The following is a 21,297-nucleotide window of genomic DNA, read 5'->3' as shown; positions in this document are numbered from 1 at the left end:
GAGGATACGGTGGAGCATGAATGTTAGATCAGAGCCCTGGTTGATAAATATTATTAATGGCTAAGTGATGGGCATGAGGTGCATTCAGCAAATCTGAGGCTTGTAATGAAATTAAAAAATCCAGCAGGCCAGGCGGTGTCTGTGGAGAAAAGCAGGCGATCAATATTTCGGGTCAGGACCCTTCTTCGGGACTGAAGATGGGTAAAGGGGAGACCCAGTATATAGGAGGGAAAAGCAGAGCAGTGATAGGTGGACAAAAGAGGGGAGGCGGGGTGGGCACAAGGTGGTGATGGGTTGATGCAGGTAGTGATAGACAGGTGCGGGGAAGAGGGGAGAGCAGATCCACTGGGGAATGGGTCAAAGGTAAGGTGGAAAAAAGAGAGAGAGTCCAAGTGAATTGGAGAGCAGGATGAAAATTTGTGGCAAAATTTATGAAACTGTCGCGTTCCGCACAGGTGCGAGAGGTGGCACCAATGCAAATTTTCACCCTGCTCTCAAATTTACTTGGACTATCTCTGTCTCCTTCCTCTATCTTTCCATCTCCATCTCCATCTCCGGAGATTCCTTATCCTCAGTTCTGAAGAAGGGCCCTGACCCAAAACGTTGACCGCCTGCTTTTCTCCATGGATGCTGCTTGGCCTGCTGAGTTCCTCCAGCATCATAGTTTTTTTCATCTAGATTCCAGCATCTGCAGTCCTTTATTTCTCTTGTAATGAAATTGATGGGACATTGTATTTCAAGATGCAGTCATTAACCTTAGCCATTCATACGAGGTCAGTGAACTTTTGCAATACTCTATTCATGTCTTTGTGGCTTAATTGTTAAAATTATTTCACATCTATGAATGATTTTGAATTTTTTATTCTAATCTTTTTAAGGAGTAACCATTTGAACAAGCCTAAAACTGAAAATGCTGACAAGATATTTTGTTACAGCTGGTGTGCTTGTCAGCTTACTAACAACAATATCAAGAAAATCACATCTATTTGTTTTCCTGTCAAATTGTTGGCAAGAATGACTGATGGATTGAAACCTGAATTCAGTGTTAAATCTGGACACAGTAATGTTCCTAGTAGAGAGAAGAGGTGCTGTTCCTTGAGCTAACATTGAGCTTTGTTGAGACCGAGTCCACAGGGGCGATTGTGACCTTCTGGATGCTTGTCACTTTAATTCTTATCACCCTCACTCTTTAACCTCTCCGTCCTTGGCATTTCATGCTATCCCTACAAAGCTTAACTTAAGCTTGAGGACCAGCACCTCCTTTTAGCTTTCAGCCCATTTTAGCTTTTCAGATTCAACTTTAAATTAATCATTCTGAGGTAATTTGCTGTGCCAATCTTGTATCACACATCTTGAGCATTGTTTTTTTGCTTTGTTTGCAAATTTGGATTTAGTTTGTATCCTCCTACTCACACCTCCCTCACACAATCTTTTTCATTCACTTGCCTTTCTGCAACCTTTCAGCTGACAGCTCCACTCCCTTTGTTGTTCAATCTCCCTGGATCTCCACCTTATGACAGACTTCCCCCTTTTATTCTCTCAGTCTCTCTTCCCTTTCTCAGTAATTTAAAGCTTCTTTTTTTTCCTCAGTTCTGCTGAAAGGCCATTGATCTGAAATGTTCATTTTGTTTCTGCTTCCGCAGATGCTGCTTAATCCCTTGAGTATGTCCAATGATTTTGCATTTTTTTTTCCCATCACACATGGACAACAAATAGTTATTTAGTAGACTGACCAGGAAATACAACATAACACTGAATGAAAATATTCATGAAGTTTCTTGGTACATTTTTTGCTGAGTAAAGGCTCCATTTTAAAATCAGAAATCTATTCATCCTACAAGCCAAGTTACATAATTTGATTTTGTTGGATTTTAATTGCAATGTTATTTGAAATATCATGTTACCAATAAAAAAAGTTCCTAAAAGCTAAAGAAATAAGAAAATTATGATGTCTATGTTTTAAAACTCCATCCAAACAAAAAACTCTCCTTCCAAATGTTGTGAAGTACAATAGGTGTACCATAATTTTTTTTAAAAATCAGCAAATATGTTTCAAAGCAAGCTTTTCATTTATCATTTTATTTCAAAACTCTCAATGAAAGTTTTTTTTCAATGAGTAAAGTAATTCCCCCTTGGCTAACTCAAAGGGTTAAGTATAATAAATTAAAGAGGCTTATAATTTTTCAAGAAGAATAATAAGCAAAAGGATGGGCAAAGTTTTGGGTGAAAAAAAAATGAGAAAATGGAACTGAGTGATTCACAGCCCACAAGGGAACAGGAGTATTGCAGATTTTACTTCAGGCACACACATAATCCTCGCAGGTTAACATTTTTTTATTTTAGCTGGAGTATTGAAAATCTCTTGCTTGCTATTTTTCTATAATGTGCTTTCTGTTTTAAAGGTTGGAATTAGTGCAAAACCAAGAATGGCTACCTTCAGATTTGGACAACATGTCATTAAGTCCTCTGTTATTTTCCTGCAAACCGAACTGTCTTTCGCACTCGTGAATAGGAAGCCAGTGGTTCCTGGACGTATCCTTTAAAATCCTGGTTTTAATTCCCTTCACAGTAACAAGTGGATTTTGATCAGCCAGCACACCTAGACCAGGTAAGCCGATGTTCAAATTGTTGAATTGTACAAGAAACAAAGCTTTATCCAAAAGTAATTGGAATATTATGTCCTAGAAATATGGTAGAACTTGGGAACTTAATGCCTTGCAATGTCTTTGATTGATAGATCAAAACACAATTGCCTTGAAAGGATCCATGAGACGAATTTAAAAGGCATATGGCATTAAGTTTTAAGTGTTCAAGGAAAAATATTGATTATTTTCTGCTTTCATTTCTAAATGAGATTAAAAAGGTGAGCCTGTCCTTTTCTACACTATTAGATAAGTCTCTCTTAATAAGTTTATTCACTGCTTTTTAAGGGGTTCTCATTTTTTCAGTGTTACTGTTATGGTGCTAGTTTAGATACCTAAAACACACAACTGTTATTTGTCTGCCATAATATCTCACTTCCTTTACTGTGATCTCATCAGTGCTTTTGATATAATTGTTGATCTTGGTGATTTATAGTTACTAATCTCAAGTGTTGTGATAGCTTCTTTCCATTTATAGTTCATGCTGCATCTCCACAAAGTAAAACTGATTTAATCGCAATTTGGTGCAGCAGACTGTTCAAGCATGTGAGGTATCCATTGAAAGAAAGTCACACTGCTGACCGTAATTTATGTCTCTGCACTCTTAACTTGTTCTTTATCTACATCTGTACTTGCGAGCAGAAACTCTCTCATTACGTCTCCTCTGGTGCAGTTTGACTCACCATTAATATCCTGGCTATCCATAAGGGCCACCAGTTGCATGTGAATGAAAACATAGCATAGATCTTGAAGATGAGGGATATTAGTATGTAAAATAAATTATGTAATTTATTTGATAAAAATTTATCTTTTATGTTCAGAAGTACCACAGTATTGGTACAGAGTAAACATTTATACCCTTTGAAGAAAATGGCAGACAACATCACATCTAAAGGATTCTGAGACATGCAAAAGCATTGTGAAAGCTTATAGATTCCAGCGTACAAAGAAAACATCTGAATATCATCGCTACAGATGAAGTGATCTCCATAGGTAGCTCAGTGGAATTGGGAATATCAGTTGTTTTATGATGGTTGTAGATTGTGGCAAAGTTTCAAAAAGTAAGGCGATGAGTTGCTTGCAGTAGGATACCCTCTCCCTGGCATTTATGGTGTTGAAAGTTCTAACTCCTGCATCTATGAAGTTAATTTAATTGTAAAATGTGTGTGTGAATAAAATAGTGACATGTTTATCTGACATGCCCTGGTGAAATTAATCTTCTATAAGTTTCTACAAAAACAGTCAATGACCATTTGATTGATTTAATTTTGTTGTTTGGTGCTTTAAGATCTTAAATGAGTCGTAAATTGAATTACTTTTCTGCCACATTTACAAAAAATGGATCATCTTCTCAAGAACTTTCTATGAGAAGAGAGATGCTTCTTAATAAGTGCAAAATTCCAATGGAATGTTGCTCTCCATTTTGCTTACTTTGTACTCCTTCAAGAGAAGGGTTCTCACTTCTCTTGAAGCCATTTGTTTTGCACTGAATTTTCAAATGAGGCATAGACCAGTGCAAGCAACCTATTGTGAATTCCCATTCACTTCCTGCTTGCAGCTTCTCTTGGACTGACAATGTAATATAATGTGTGTGAGCAGACTTAAACAAAATTAATTTGAATGAATGTTACAGAAGTTTTAAGTTTGGACAGTTCAAGTTGAACTGAAAAGTCTCTCCATGGTAGAATGTCAATTTGAGCTTTCATACGTGGAAACAATTGTATATTATATGAAAGCAGGACATGTTATTTTAAAAATTATGCAATATTACCAGAAGTAATTTGTGAAAGCTTTCCATACTCTCATGGAATTGACATTTTATCTTTTAGTTCAACTGTTGAAAATATCAATGATGTGATGAATGATGAGTCGATAGTTCTCTGAAACGGTAAAATGTAGGACATGTACAAAATCCGAAGGGTGTAAAACATCTTTCAGTCTACACCCGAAACACTTGGTCTTCTTCTCCCAATTCAATTGTTAGGTATTTTCAACATATTCTATTTTATTTCAAATTTCCATTTCCCTTTTGATCATTTTTTTCTGTATCTCTACACTAAGATGCTAATGTTATCAAGCATAGATTGATTTTATGATTGGTTTAGACAAGAGGTAAATTTTGCATTATTGTCCTCTGTGTCTTGGACTGAACTGGACATATTTTTAACAAGCCTACAATGAGGAGGAAATTTACAAGCTGCTGGCAGTGGCTTTCCATAACTAACTGTTGTCTGCTTTAGAAATAATGCTTTTTATGAAAGCAATGTAATCGTTCAGACTCGAAAAGCACTGCTTTATGATAAAAGATGTGCTTTACCTCTAGGGAAATATTTAAATGTTCTACAGTTTATTTTAATTGACCCATTGAATGTTTTTCATTTAGTGGCTTTACTATAATAGCTGGATTTTGCACAATTCAAATAGTTTGAAGTATTTTGTTAGCTTCAAAATGCAGGTATAGTAATTTTCTCATCATATTTGAGTATGTTTGAACATGCAAAATAATTGGTTGGTGTTTAAACCCTCTTTCTAGTGTATACTTAAAACTATTTGGGGAGGAATCTGAAATCAGAAAACCAGATTAATGATGTTGAGTAAAAGAGAGAAATAATTATGAGAATATATTTGATACATGAATTTTAAAAAAATAACTTGCAGGGTATGCTGAGAGTTGGAAAGCTCAGCTTTCTTTTGCATGCAAATCAAGATCAACAATCCAATTCAGTTCTGAGAGAAACTAACCTAAACTCTCCAAGAGGACCTTGTCACTTGTCACTTGTTGAATCCAGCAGTGTGGTTTTCTGCAATTTTCCAGCTACCTGCTAAACCTGCAGCAGGTTCAATCCTCAAGTTCAGTGACTCCATTTCAATTCAAATGAATGGCTCAGAGTGAGTTTCAGGCAACTCACATTTTTTTGAAATAATTGAGTTAATTTAAGTGTACTTAGTTGTTAACTTGAGTGTATTTAATTGTGCTTTCTAGTGTTTGTAAATGCTTTAATTTTTTTCATGGTATGATTAATCCTTTGTGGATTTTTCATGTTTGTGATCGTCAAAGAGATTCTCAAATATTCAGCCTGATACAGTTTTGATAGCTGGTAAGACTGGGAGTGGGAATCATCAGATCTGGTGGGAAGACCCTGTCATTACAGGATCTCCTAAAACTGTAGCTGTTACAGAGTTGGGGAAACAGTCTTGCAAGACCTCTCCATTCACCCAGGTGGACAGAGAAGGCAGCCAAATTTTAGCAGTGATATCACAGAGAGCCCTTTAAAACCTGGTCACATGAGACCCAGAATCTCAAGGTCAACAGGCAAGGCAGAATGGAAGATGGCACTTAAGAAATTCTTTGCTGCCACAGACTGCTTCTCCAAACAATGTTTCATTCAGTGTACTTTCTGCATCTTCTGATGCATATTTCTGTATATTGGTACATAAGATTGTAATCAATCTAAACTTTGATTTAAAATCTTGTGTTGTAGCGGTTGCTACAGCGGAATAAAACAAGACTCACTCGGAGGGTTGCCAAACAGAACTGGTTTATTTTCCCACCTTGCGCGGGCCCTTGAAGGGAGAAAACTCCCGCCCAAAAAACCGGCAATGACGTAAGTCCTACGTCATCAGGACTTTCCCGCGCGCGGGTTCTCCCCGTCGCTCGGAAAGACGAGGCCCGCCGCCATCTTGGGCCTCGTCGCTCTGACACCGCGCGACCCGACTGCCGAGCCGGTTCGCCCGACTAGATGGTGAGTCGCCACACAACCCCCCCTAGAACCGGCGAGACAGTCCCCAAGGTCGGTGGGCTGTGCCAGCTGCCGCTTAGGGGGGCGGCCTCTGCGTCGCGGCGTGGCAACCTCGACAGGCTGTTGCAGATCCAAATGGGCCGGTTTGAGGCGGTCCGCCGTGAAAACCTGTTCCCTGCCTCCAATGTCCAAAATAAAAGTGGATCCGTTATTCCGTATGACTCGGAATGGTCCCTCATATGGTCGTTGCAATGGTGCCCGAGGTGTGCCCCTGCGAACGAAAACAAACTTACAGTCCCATAGTTCCTTGGGCTGGCAGGATGGGGCTTGACCGTGCCATGAGGTGGGAATCGGGGCCAAGGCGCCAAGCTTCTCGCGCAGTCTTTGTAGGACTGCTGGGGGTTGTTCCCCTTGGTCCCGAAGGGCAGGTATGAAATCCCCGGGGACAACTAGTGGCGCCCCGTATACAAGCTCAGCTGACGAAGTGCGGAGGTCTTCTTTGGGGGCAGTGCGTATGCCGAGCAGGACCCAAGGCAGCTCGTCAACCCAGGTAGGACCCTTCAGGCGGGCCATCAAGGCCGATTTTAGATGGCGGTGAAAACGTTCCACCAACCCGTTTGATTGAGGATGGTAGGCCGTGGTGGTGTGCAGCTGCATCCCTAGCAGGTTCGCTAATGCAGCCCAGAGACTGGAAGTGAATTGGGTGCCTCTGTCTGAAGTGATGTGGGCCGGAACGCCAAAAGTGATGTGGGCCGGAACGCCAAGTTGTGAGCAGCGCTCGGGCGCAGGAATCAGTTGTGATGTCAGTCAGGGGGGTTGCCTCAGGCCACCTCGTGAACCGGTCCACGATAGTAAGGAGGTACCGGGCTCCTCTTGAAACCGGCAGAGGGCCCACGAGGTCGACGTGTATGTGGTCGAACCTCCTACGGGTAGGCTCGAACTGCTGTGGTGGGACCTTGGTGTGTCGCTGGATTTTTGACGTCTGGCAGTGCGGACAAGTCCTGGCCCACTCACTGACCTGTTTGCGCAGGCCATGCCAGACAAACTTGCTGGCGACCAGTCGGACAGTAGATCTGATGGACGGGTGCGCCAACCCATGTACCGAGTCAAAAACGCGTCTCCGCCAGGCTGCAGGGACTATAGGGCGGGGCTGACCAGTCGCAACGTCGCAAAGTAGGGTCCACTGACCTGGACCAACCAAGAAATCTCAGAGCTGTAGACCCGAGACTGCAGTTCTGTAGCTGGGCAGTTCGTCGTCGGCTTGCTGTGCGTCAGCTAGGGCCGTGTAGTCGACACCCAAAGATAGGTTGTGGATGGTTGGTCTGGAAAGTGCATCAGCAACAACATTATACTTTCCGGAGACATGTTGGATGTCAGTTGTGAACTCGGAAATGTAGGATAATTGTCTCTGCTGACGAGCTGACCAGGGATCGGAGACTTTGGAGAAGGCAAAGGACAGAGGCTTATGATCGGTGAAAGCGGTGAAAGGCCTGCCTTCTAGAAAGTATCGGAAATGCCGGACCGCCAGATACAGCGCTAGAAGTTCCCGATCAAAAGCGCTGTACTTCAGTTCAGGCGGTCTAAGGTGTTTGCTGAAAAATGCCAAGGGTTGCCAGCGGCCTTCGAGTAGCTGTTCCAGTACCCCACCCACCGCGGTGTTGGACGCGTCTACCGTGAGGGCAGTCGGGACGTCAGTCCTGGGGTGTACCAGCATCGTGGCATCTGCCAGGGCGTCTTTGGCCTTAACGAAAGCAGCCGCAGCCTCGTCAGTCCAGATGATGTCCTTGCCCTTACCAGCCAGCAGCGAGAACAGAGGGCGCATGATACGGGCTGCTGCAGGGATGAAACGATGGTAAAAGTTGACCATCCCAAGGAATTCCTGTAGGCCTTTGACTGTGTCGGGGCGGGCAAAATGGTGGATAGCATCCACCTTGGCGGGTAGGGGTGTTGCCCCGTCGCTGGTGATTTTGTGGCCGAGGAAATCGATAGAGTCAAGTCCGAATTGGCACTTGGATGGGTTCATCGTGAGGCCGAAATCGCGGAGGCGGGAATACAGCTGGCGGAGGTGGGAAAGGTGTTCCTGGCGGTTACGGCTGGCGATCAGTATGTCGTCCAAGTAAATGAACACGAAGTCCAGGTCTCGGCCTACCGCGTCCATCAGCCGCTGGAAGGTCTGCGCGGTGTTCTTAAGGCCGAACGGCATCCGAAGGAATTCGAACAGGCCGAATGGGGTGATAATCGCAGTTTTGGGGACGTCATCCGGATGGACCGGGATTTGGTGGTATCCCCTAACGAGGTCCACTTTGGAAAAGATGCGGGCCCCGTGTAAGTTCGCTGCGAAGTCCTGGATGTGAGGGATGGGATAGCGGTCCGGGGTGGTGGCGTCATTCAGCCTGCGGTAGTCGCCGCAGGGCCTCCACCCTCCGGTGGCTTTGGGGACCATGTGCAGGGGGGAGGCCCAGGGGCTGTCTGACCTGCGAACAATCCCTAGCTCCTCCATGTGACGGAACTCTTCCTTTGCCAGGCGGAGCTTGTCTGGAGGTAATCGCCGTGCTCGGGCATGAAGGGGTGGCCCTGTGGTAATGATGTGGTGTCGTACCCCATGTGTGGGCCTAGTATTTGTAAACGAAGGTGCCAAAATCGATGGGAATTCGGCTAGGAGCTTGGCGAAATCGTCGCCAGAAAGGGTAATGGAGTCCAGGCGCGGGGCTGGTGGGCTGATTTCTCCCAGGGGATAGGTCCGGAGAGTGCTAGAGTGGACTAACCGCTTCCTTCGCAGGTCGACTAACAGGTTGTGGGCCCGAAGGAAATCGGCTCCTAGGAGTGGTCGGGCGACGGTGGCAAGGGTAAGGGTCCAGGTAAAACGGCTGCCGCCAAAGTGTAATTGAAGGGTACGGGTGCCGAAAGACCGTATCGTTGTACCGTTGGCGGCATTGAGTAGAGGACCTGGTGGCCTGTCACGAGTGTCGCGGCCTGTCGGGGGCAAAATACTGACCTCCGCTCCAGTATCAACGAGGAAATGCCGTCCAGATTTCTTGTCCTGAACGAAGAGGAGGCTCTGTCGGCGGCCAGCCGCCGTAGCCATCAGCGGCGGCTGGCCCTGGCGTTTCCCTGAAACTTGCAGGGTGGGCGGCATCGACGGGCCTCCGCACCCCACCTCTGATGGTAGAAGCACAGCTGGTCACCCGTGTCGTCGTCTGCGTTCCTGGGGCGTGGCTGCTCGGTTGCTGGGGCCGGGCGAGGCGGGCGTTGGGCTCGCGGTCTGGTGATTTGACTGACGGACGAACCGCTCTCGCGCTTGGCCCTCCACAGGACATCTGCCCGGGCGGCCACCTCACGGGGGTTGCTGAAGTCGGCGTCAGCTAACAACAAGTGGATGTCATCGGGGAGCTGTTCGAGGAAGGCCTGTTCGAACATCAGGCATGGCTTGTGTCCCTCGGCCAATGCCAGCATCTCATTCATTAAGGCGGATGGGGATCTGTCCCCCAGGCCATCCAGATGAAGCAGGCGGGCGGCGCGCTCACGACGGGAGAGGCCAAACGTCCGGATCAAAAGGTCTTTGAAAGCCGGGTACTTATCTTCCTCCGGAGGTGACTGGATGAAGTCTCCAACCTGGGCAGCTGTCTCCTGGTCCAGAGAGCTAACCACATGGTAGTACTTCGTGGAGTCGGAGGTGATCTGCCGAAGGTGGAATTGCGCTTCGGCCTGGTCAAACCAGACGCTGGGCCGAAGTGTCCAAAAGGTGGGCAGCTTGAGGGCCACTGCGTTGGCTGCTGCGCTGTCGTCCATTTCGCGGGTCCAAAAGCCGTTTGGACCGTCGGGGTCACCAATGTAGCGGTTGCTACCGCGGAATAAAACAAGACTCACTCGGAGGATTGCCAAACAGAACTGGTTTATTTTCCCGCCTTGCGCGGGCCCTTTAAGGGAGAAAACTCCCGCCCAAAAAACAGGCAATGACGTAAGTCCTACGTCATCAGGACTTTCCCGCGCGTGGGTTCTCCCTGTCGCTCGGAAAGACGAGGCCCGCCGCCATCTTGGGCCTCGTCGCTCCGACACCGCGCGACCCGACTGCCGAGCCAGTTCGCCCGACTAGACGGTGAGTCGCCACAGTGTCTCTATTATTTCGTAATATCAGTGTCTCTGTTCTAAGATCTATGAAATGCCCTACAATTTGAAGCTGTTGTTTCACATGAGGCTATCCACCTGCCTTGATTCAAGGAGACTTTTTTTTAGATCCTGGAAGAGGGTTAGCAGAAAATACTAGATTTTGAATATCTGAGCTGTTAAATCCAAAGAGACTCCCAATCAAATTCAAACAGAACAACCATCAAATTTGTGTGTGTTTGAAAACAGTTTGTTGGATTCCCTCTTCCACCTGCTTCCTACTACAAAAACAAGTTTCACAGTGCTGTATTGGGGAAACACTGTCATAATCCTGGCATCTAGCCCATTTCACACATGAATGTCAGTGTGCCTACAATATGCTGCATATAATGCAAAAAGTATAGGCAGTACAAAGAAAGAGATGCGTTATTTAGGGAAATTGTTTTGACAGAGTCCATGTCATTGATGGTAATAAGCAAACAGGTCCAGAATAAGATGTTTCAAAGTATTTCTTGCTTTAGAGTGGACGCTTAGGGAAAACGTTGAAGTAATTATAATTGTTCCAACTGACAAGAACATTCGAAGAAGGTAATGGTGTGTTCTATCTTCTAGCTATATGGTTTGGTTTTGATTGTACCAAAAGACTTGGTCAGTGCTTGGTGTTCTCCTTAAGCAGCTCTTATGTGAGTCCTGTAGCATTTAATGCCAAGGAAACCTGTCCACAACAATTCCCCTCCCACCCTCCCCGAACCCTCGCCCCCCCCCCCCATCTCTCTTCCTCTGGCTTCCATGGAAGTTTGTGGAATACAAAGTACAAGTCTGTGCTATGTCTTAAAATATGTCTTTTTTTTTCCTGTGTTTTAATCCATTTAAAAATCATGAGTTGTTTCCATTATTTTATCCAGCAAATATGTACTAATACTTTAGATGTGAAGGATTGCAGAAAGTTCATTGCTCATTCCTTGTTTCCCCTCTTTTTGCTCTTCTGGCTTTGTTTCTCCTAATAACTGTCTTCATTTTCTCTTAAGAGGGCACTATCACTCATTGATCTGTGTTCTCAATTATGTACCAATACTGCCTTTTGAAAATAGCAGTGAGTTTCAGACCTAGTAATTTCATCACGGCAAATTTAATGTAATTTTCATAAGCCTTCTGATTTTGTACTTCAGTCAATAGGATAGATGTCATTTTACACGTTGAGAGTACAATAACACTTATGGAATAATATTACTATTTGATATGTGCTTTCCTTTAATTTGTGAAGAGTGTTTCTGTTATATATGAACATACAGATTGGAAGCAGCAATATCTCACTCAACCCCTCAAGCTTGCTGTTTCATTTAATAAGATCATGGTTGATTTGATTGCAACTCCAATTCCACATTTCTGTCAACCTGTGGTAACCTTTTATCTTTTTGCTTATCAAGTATCTACCTCTGCCTTAAGGAAATTCAAGCATTCTGATTCCAACATCCTTTGAAGAGAGTTCCATCCCTCTGAGAGGAAAAAAAACCTTGTCTATGTCTAAAATGGGCAACCCCTTACTTTTAAACAGTGCCGCCTAGTTCTATATTTTTCCACGAGGAAACACCCTTTATACATACAACTTGTCAAGACCCCTCAGGTTCTTGTATGTTTCAAGCAAGTCCCCTCCCAGTCTTGTAAACTCCAGCAGATGCAAGCCCTGCCTGTCCAAATTTTACTCATAAGATATCCCATTCATTCCATGTATTAGTTTTGTAAACCCTTCCTGAACTGTTTCCAATGCATTGACATCTTTAATTGAAAAAGATCACTGCACATGGTACTCCAGATGTGGTCTCACTAATGCCATATGTAACTGAAGTGCAACCTTCCTACTTTTGTTTCAATTATGATGTTACAACTAATCTTCTCAACAGTCACACTATTTTAATTGTATATGTTTATATAATTTGTTGGAAGTGCATTAATTTGAACAATTCTGTTTGCTGAAGTTGATGTGGATTTACTTTTATTTAACCAGTTGACTTCTCAGTTCATAACCAGTGGGGAGTTAAAACTAACACTATTCTTTTGGCCAGTTCAGGTTAATGGGTAGGAACTGGGCATGCAGACAGAATTTTTTAATGACATACATTTTGTTTTTGTATTTATACAATTGACTACATAATATTGCTTATACTGAAATGGAAAAATGCACAGTTATCTGATAAGCAGTGAAATCAAGTTGGTTGGAGCTAAGGGCTGTATAACTTTGCTCTGCAGCAGTTATTGCTCTGGCACCATAAGTATTTAATTGGCTCTAAAATGGAGACTGATGCGATTGGGCAGATTTTACCATGAGTCAGGCAGGCCACTATATTACCAAGTACAGTGCTAACTCTCCCCAGAAGCAGGAATATCAAGCAGCTCATGATAATCCAAGTGCAACATTTGTTTGATGCCAGCTCTGCTGAATGAGAGTTCAGCAGTATGGTTAATAATATAATGCAGCTCACTTTCGGCAGGACAATGACAGTTTTGCTGGCAGCAGTCAAAGTCGGCATGGATGAGTACTCTTATGTGCGTGTCTTCTTCCAGGCTGGAGCTGGCAATGTTATCCACTGTTTGCGATTTGCTATGCCTTGGGGAGACCACTAAACTTGGATATTCTACAAAAGCTTAGCGTACTTACTGTAAACAGTAGCTTTTCCTCGTCTTCAATATTAGTTGGTAAATGCCCATACCCAATGCATTGTGCAAATTAATTTTTGATAATTTGCCAGCAGTCTGCCGTGCCACCTGTCCATAATCCACTGCAACAAGACACCTTGTTACTGGGGTGACAAGAGGTTGATAAGATGTATCCTTGGTAGCATTGGAAGGTAAGGGAGGTCATTGCTGCAATTCCAACAGAAGTTTTCACATCTCTGGCCACAGAAGAGGTGCTGGGTGGCTGGAGGATAGTGTATAATGGTACCTTCACTCAAGAAGGCAGCAGGGGTAAGCCAGGTAACTACAGACCAATGAGTCTAACATCAGTTGTAGGTAAATTATTGGCAAAAATTCTGAGGAATAGGATTATGCTGTGCTTGGAGAGACAGGGATTGATCAGGAAAAATCAGCATGGCTTTGTTAAGGGCAATCCTGTACGACTGATTTGATTGGATTTTTCGAAGAGGGACTAAGTGTGCTGATGAAGGCAGTGGGTGCAGTATCAACCACGTGGACTTCAGCAAGGCCTTCGAGGTCACATACACATGATCCAAAGTGTAAGAGTCCATGGAATTCAAGGCTATTTGGCAAATTGGATCTGAAATTGGTTTGGTGATGGAAGGCAGAGGGTGATAGTTCAGGGTTGTTTTTGTAATTGGAAGCCTGTGACCAGTGGTAAATCACAGGAATTGGTGGAGGGACCCTTGTTTATTATACATTAATGATCTGGATGTGAATGTAGAAGGCATTATTAGTAGGTTTGCACTTGACATGAAGGTTGGTGTTGCGAGTTAAGAGAGTAGTCTTTGGCAACAAAGCAATATTTATCAGTATTGATCATCTCCAATGAAATAGCAGATGGAATTTAATCCTGATATATGAGGTCATGCATTTTGGAAGGACTAATAAGGCTGTTATATACACAGTGAGTGGTTGGATCTTAGGAAGTATTAAGGAACAGAGGGATCTTGGTGTACACATTTGAGGATTCTTGAAGTAGGACTATTAGATAAGGTGGTTAAAAAAGCATTGGGGATGCATACCTTCATTAGCCAGAGCATAGAATTTAAGAGCAGGATGGTTATGTTATAATTATATAAAACATTACATAGGCCATAACTGGAGTACTGTGTGTAGTTCTGGTCACCACATGGAGAGGATGCAGAGGAGGTTCACCATGATGTTGTCTGGAATAAAGTGTTTTGACTATGAGGAGAAATTGGATGGGGTGGGTTTGTTTTTTTTTTGGAGCAGAAAAGACTGAAGGCACTGATTGAGGTAGTTAGGTTAGATAGTGAGAAACATTTTGTCTTCACAGCAGTGTTTATAACCAGAGAGCATTGGTTTAGGATAAGGGACAGAAGATTTAGAAGAGATTGCAGGAATATATTTTTCACTTAGGCATAGGTTGAAATCTTAAATGGACTGCCTGAGGGAGTGGTGGAGGCAGATACTGTCACAACATTGACAAGCACTTGAATCAGGGCATCAAAGGCTGCAGTACTTCATGGCCTGCACAGGTACAATGGGCCAATGGACCTGTTTCTATACTGTATGACTCTGACTTTCTGACAACCATTGACGATATTTGCATTTGACTCCAATATGCAACCCATTGTTGCTACAAAATAGAACAGACTGTTGAAGTGCTGAAGGAACAACTCTGCTGTCTGGAACATTCTGAAGAAGTCTTGCAGTATTCAGTAGAGTACGTCTTGAGATTCATGGCTTTCTGCTGTAAGATGCACAGTCTCACCATTTTGCTGATTCACCCTTTGCTGCTGGCTAAGCCATGAGCAGTAAAGGGATGGAGGAGGGTCAGGAAGGAGGACACTAAGGTGTCCTTGTTCTGATTTGATCTTCTACAATTACTTCCTATACAAACCAATGAACTTACTAACCTACATGGTCTTTGGGATGTGGGAGGAAACCAGGGCACCCGGAGGAAACTGACACTGTTACAGGGAGAACATGTAAACTCGACAAACAAAGCACCAGAGATCAGAATTGAGCACAATCGCAGGAGGTGTGAGGCAGCAACTTTATGAGCTGTGCAGCCAGGTGTCTGGCACTATGCCACTCACACCACACCACAGAGACATCTGCCCCAAAGTGACGTGACTGGAAGCTATTTGAAGAAATCCTACCATGCTGGGAGATTGGATGATAAAATTCATGCTTCGTTTGTAACCTTGCAATGGAAATATTTGTTTTATATTAGAGTGTTTGAAATATAGAGAGTATTGCATCATCTCACATCAGACTGGCATGGGTAGTTCATACAGTGCACCATTTCATATTTTTTAATGTTCCTAACTACTAATTCAAGTTGCTTTTAGTGCTAGGTTATTATCAGTACCTGCTTTTGCTGAAATTAATGGAGATGACCAACTTCAAAAAGGTGCATTTGAGCATTGGTTGATTGCTTCAAAATGTCCTACTAGCCTGTTGCTTGAGTTTCAGCAGAGAGAAGGTCTGTTGGAGGATCGGTTCTTTATGAATCAGGGATATTTGTCTTTAATCCCACCTCTAATAAGCTCACGGTGAAAGCAGAGAATAACAATAAGTTTGACAATATTGGGTAAGTCCTTCTGAAGGCTGATAGTAACTTTTGCAACTGCAGGAACTTGCAGGCTTTTCCGATCAGAAGATGGGTAAAGGGGTATATTAACCCACTGGAATCTTCCACCCTTGCATTGCAGATGATCTCTACTCCTGATGATGCAGGCAACGGTGGACTGAGTTGGCACACGTAGACTTCTGAAATGCCAGGAGGCACATTTGTACATTCTGGCCACATATAGTCTAAGAAACTGCTTGTAGTTCCTCACGCTGCACTAATGAAAGAGGATGCATAGGATTACCCAGCCAGGGTGGGGGAAGAAGGAAGTGCAAGAAAGGCTGGCCTGAGCCCAAATGGCTGCCGATCAAGAGGTCCAGGTTGGAGAGGTAGGATGAGGAGGAGCCCTTAATCCAATTGATGAGAACAGTTAGACAATCACAGAATCAAATGACAAAAGAACTGAGTAATAATGTGCGAACAAACTGAATCACCAGAAGACGAGTCAACATGGACACACCAACATAACAGTTGCCAAAGAGCAGACCCAGCATTTGCCCTGTCAAGGAGTTGGATACCCATGTGACTGTCAGGGAACATTGTGTTGCAGAGGTAGGGGAGGTCCTCAATGAATACTTTGCTTCAGTGTTCACCGCAGAGAGAGACCTTGACCTTTGTGAGGATGGCATACGACAGGCTGATATGCTAGGGCATGTTGACGTGAGGCAAGAGGATGTGCTGGAACTTTTGAAAAACACCAGGGCCGGATGGGATATATCCAAGGTTATTACAGAAAGTGAGGAAAGAGATTGCTGCGCCTTTGGCGATGATCTTTGTGTCCTCACTAGCCATAGGAATAGTGCAAGATGATTGAAGGGTGGCAAATGTTGTTCCTTTGTTTAATGAGTAGGGATAACCCTGGGAATCACAGGCCAGTGAGTCTTACTTCAGTGGTGGGCAAATTACTGGAGAAGATTCTTAGAGACAGGATTTATGGGCATTTGGAGAAGCATAGTCTGATTAGGGACAGTCAGCATGGCTTTGTGAGGGGCAGGTCATGCCTCACGAGCCTGATTGAATCCTTTGAGGATGTGGCAAAGCACATTGAAGGTAGAGCAGTGGATGTGGTGTACATGGATTTTAGTAAGGCGTTTTGATAAGGTTCCTCATGGAAGGCTCATCCAGAAAGTCAGGAGGCATGGGATCCAGGGAAACTTGGCTGTGTGGATTCAGAATTGGCTTGCCCATAGAAGACAGAGGGTAGTGGTAGATGGAGCGTATTCTGCCTGGAGGTTGGTGACCAGTGGTGTTCCATGGGGATCTGTTCTGGGATCCCTGCTCTTTGTGATTTTTATAAATGACTTGGATGAGGATGTGGAAGGGTGGGTTAGTAAGTTGGCTGATGATACAAAGTGTGTTGGTGTTGTGGATAGTGTAGAAGTCTGCTGTAGATTACAACAGGATATTGATAGAATGCAGATAAAACGAGTAGAGCTGCAATATTTGGACCGTTTTGCTTAGATATTCGTTTAGATGTACATGTCCCATTTATTCTTCTTTGTACCAAATGCTATATTTAGTAGACATGTGTAATATTCAGATTGTGTTTAGAACATGCATGGAGAAAGGCTTGAGGAAATTTAGTTAATGCAAATGACAAAGTAGTGTATGGACGGTTTAAAACAAAGCTCTGAACCATGAATGAGGCCAAAAGAAGTTTATTTGCATGAGCCAAACTGCTTCCTTATCATGGCCCTTTGTTCATGGTGTACAAAATTTCTGTTTCATTTCCTTTGCTATCTTGGACCTGGGATATGCTGCAGTCAGTGAATGGAGTAGAGTTTAGGATTTACTGATGCAGAAATCAGCACATTCTTGGATACATTTTTCAAACTAGAAAAGTAATGTTGGTAGTGAATATATCACCTTAATTAGCATGTGGCTATTAGATGCAGCTTATTACCTATTGCTCTGGTAGCTCCTTTTAATTTCCGGCCACTGGTTAGCTCCACATTAAAATCCTGACCATTATGAAGATTTTTTTTTTAAAGCAATGGTAGTGGTAAATGCTGAACAAACTTTTAAATAAATGCAACATTTTTTTCTGGTTCATACTGTGGTAGAAGGAAGAAGTGTGGAGCGAGAAATGTAATTGAAAAGTACACTGGCTTTATCAGAGTAGTAAAAGTGCATTCATGTACAGCAAAGCCATTTCTTTTTTTTTACAGCAATGCTGATATTGTTATGTAAGAATCGACTAATGCTAACAATTTTGGATCACACAGCACTGGGGCACAATATTTCAAACCTTAGCAACAGCTGACTGCAGGTTATCACAACAACAACCATTTTTATATATAGTATATAAAGGCTATGGTGTCCCACAGCACTTTGTGTGTAAAGTCTAATTCTGACAGCATGCTACTTATCTAGTCACTTTGAGATATTAATATATGTTAAGCATGCATTTTAAAGAAGAGAGATCGTGAGGCAGAGTTTTAGGGAGAGAATTCAGATCATTGGGCCGAGATGTCTGAAGGCACAGCAACTAACAGTGGATCAATTAAATTTAGACATATGTAGGAAACAAGAACTGGGACAGAAATCATAGATGGTTTCAAGGCTGGAGAAGCTTATTGAAAAAGACAGACTATGTAAGAGCAAAAGGGAGTCAATGACTAGCAACAACGTGACACGACATGCAGGTAACAATGGGTTGTCAAACTCTTCCTGTCAGTTGCAGGAAACAGATTTTTATTCTAAACTCCTTGATGTTTTCAATATATCTGTTCCCAGTCAGTTATTTCTGCATCATATCTGAAGTGTTCACTATTAGGATCTTTTCAATGAAGCAGAGTCATGACATCACATAATTTTGATCGAGTCTGGAAGATGTATCAGGTATCCAATCGTGAACTTTGGAGCAAGTGTGGATGCATCCATAGTAATATGTTTGAAGGTTAGAATTATAGTGGCCATTCAGTCTATCAGGTCTTTTATGCCACTTTGTGAAATCAAGCTGACCACGTATCCTAATGTGATAGGCTTCTAATTACTGAAATATCTTAATAATTCTGTGGCAAATTACCCCCATTCACCCCAATGTGTGTCAGCAAATTCAAGACTTATGCATAAATATAGCAATCCTGAACTCTCAAGCTGTGTTCTGCTGGCAGTTTCTTGACTGATATTGCACTCTACATTGAATCCTGCAGTAAATATTGGAATTGTGCATGCAAAAGCATTTTGGGTAATTTGCATGCTGAACGTGTACCAGGTTGGACCTGAACAGTGGGCAGGAACAGTGAACGCCCTTCATTTGAAATGATAGACTCATTTACGTGGGAGAATAGTTAGCAAGAGATCATTTGTAATTGTAAATTAATCATGGTTGTTTGAATATTATAGTTATTTAACTGTTTAATTTAAATTATTTTTTTATTTTACTGGACGTGGCTTTGCTGGCTATGGAATTTTCATTTTCCCTCATCTTGTGCATGGAGCTTGTTTAGTCTTATCCATGTGATGGCATTACATAATACAATACGCTGCTATTTTGGGTCCATTTTGGATTCAAACTTTACCAGTAAAAGTTAAGTGTGAACTTTATCCATTTATCAGTGGTGAGTATGGAGAGGGCTCTCTGCCAGCATCAAGATCTCACATTTAAGAAAAAATTCCAACTGTTGTCATATTCCTTCATACCCTTGGTTAACACAAATCTATCCATCAGTCATAAATTGACCTTACACCAACTGTTGAATATGGAAGAGATTTCCAAGCTTCAGCTATCTTTAGCATATAGAACCTTCACCCTAACTTTAGACTATGTATTCTTGACATAGACATCCCTCCAACAGCAATAGTTTTTTTTCTCCAGACCATCTGGAAAGTATTGACAAATTCAACCTAAATCCTTAAATTTTAACACTGGTTTGAATAATTTCTCACACAGTCTAGTATCTATGATCTGTATTAGGCTATCTGTGCTGCATATCTGACAAGGCCAATGTACACTTTCACAGGTGTGATGCCCAGATTTGCACTGCAGATGTGGTCTAACTAGTAATTGACACATTTGTAGCACAACTTCTAAATTCTTGCACCCATTTTACCAATATTACAATACATCTTTTTTTTAACAGATCATCACTTTTTTTTCAAATCTGGACCTTCACAGTTTGAAACGTTGCAACATTTACAAAGTATCTTCTTTTGTCCCTTGTCTTGATCCAAAAAATGATCTTTCACTTGCCAACTATGAAATTTATTTTTCACATTGTTTCCCTTTCATTTAATCTGTTAAAGGATCTCCCAACTTTAGTTACGATGATGCATATATACAGTATGTGCAGGTAAACTTGGATATACTATCACCTCGGTCATCACTCAGTACTCCAAAAAGTTGAGGCCTCAATACGCATCTTTAGTCAGACCCTCCCTTTTGTACCACGTCTTTGGTCAGTTTCCTTACAAAGTCAATAATTTGCTCTCAGTTCAAAGAGCTTCAACATTAGGTAACAGTATCTTAGGTAGGATTTCATCAAATGCTTCTAGAAACCCATATGTAAAACATATAATGAATTCCCCTCTCCAATACTTGAGCCGGCTTTTTAAAAAGAATCAATCAGATTCATCAGGGATGACCTGCGTGTTACAACTCCATGCTGTCTGTCTCTGTTTAGCTGAAAATCTTCAGAGTTCAGTCATACAATCCTTTGTTATCATCTTGTGAGGCTAACTGATCTGCAATTCCCTGATATCCCCTTTCAATTTTCTTAAGTATTGCTGTGCTGTACAGGATTTTGAATCTGGGAAATATTCCTGAATCATGAGAGCTTTGAAAGGTCAGAGTTAGGGCACTTGCAGTGCTTTAGGTGTTTTCAGGTACTTTCTTTCATGTGCCATGTGTCAAAAACAGTTTGGTTTTGGAGATTCTCATCCTTCAGTGACAATATTTTATTTATTACTTAAAAAGCGTGAGAGCAAAGTGAGTGAATCTGAGGGAAAACAATGTAAAATAACACTAGATAAAAGTGGATACAGCTTCCTGCAGCATCGTTCAGAGTGGAAAGATTGAGCAATGGATGGTGTGGTAAACAGTGAGAATGTACAGCAGATATAACAAGAAGAACACTAAGAAAGAAAGTTAGCAGTGATATCTCAGCAACAAAAAAAATTACTGGTGGGTAGCAGTTTCGAAAGTTAGTTCCTTGGGAGCTTTATTGGTCAGTATTTCTGTGCTTAGGCGTAAGTATTGTTTTCTTCCTATTTAGGAACTTCTATGATTCCTAATTGTTTGGTTTGTCCCATACCCTGCATTATCTATTACTGCTGTTTGGGGACCTATAGATAACCCTCAGCAATGATTTCTGTTCCTTGCTGTTTCTTCGACCTCCCAAACTCATTCTGTTATTATTCTCTCTCTCATTCAGCTTTATTCCCCTCTCTTCATATCAGGGATATGCCTTGTCCTTTTCCACTTTGCCAATCTCCTCTAACAGTTAAGTATGTTGGAACATTTAATTCCCAGCTTTGCTCATTTTGCAAACATGACTCCATAATGGCTGATCTG

The 21,297-nt window shown here is 42.6% G+C and overlaps 1 protein-coding gene across 3 annotated transcripts in view; it reads left to right on the top strand.

The window, feature by feature from the left end:
- Positions 1-21,297, top strand: part of fhit (fragile histidine triad diadenosine triphosphatase) — an 801,834-nt gene that overhangs the window by 175,750 nt on the left and 604,787 nt on the right. For all 3 annotated transcript variants that reach the window (XM_052018273.1, XM_052018271.1, XM_052018272.1), the window contains exon 3: positions 2,403-2,532. In XM_052018273.1, coding sequence (XP_051874233.1) covers positions 2,427-2,532 — 106 coding nt within the window. In that variant the 5' untranslated portion in view covers positions 2,403-2,426. The remainder of the gene's footprint in view (positions 1-2,402; positions 2,533-21,297) is intronic.

This window comes from Pristis pectinata, chromosome 6 (genome assembly GCF_009764475.1).
Source record: "Pristis pectinata isolate sPriPec2 chromosome 6, sPriPec2.1.pri, whole genome shotgun sequence".
Taxonomy (NCBI): domain Eukaryota; kingdom Metazoa; phylum Chordata; class Chondrichthyes; order Rhinopristiformes; family Pristidae; genus Pristis; species Pristis pectinata.
This window is presented reverse-complemented; position numbering and strand designations above follow the sequence as displayed.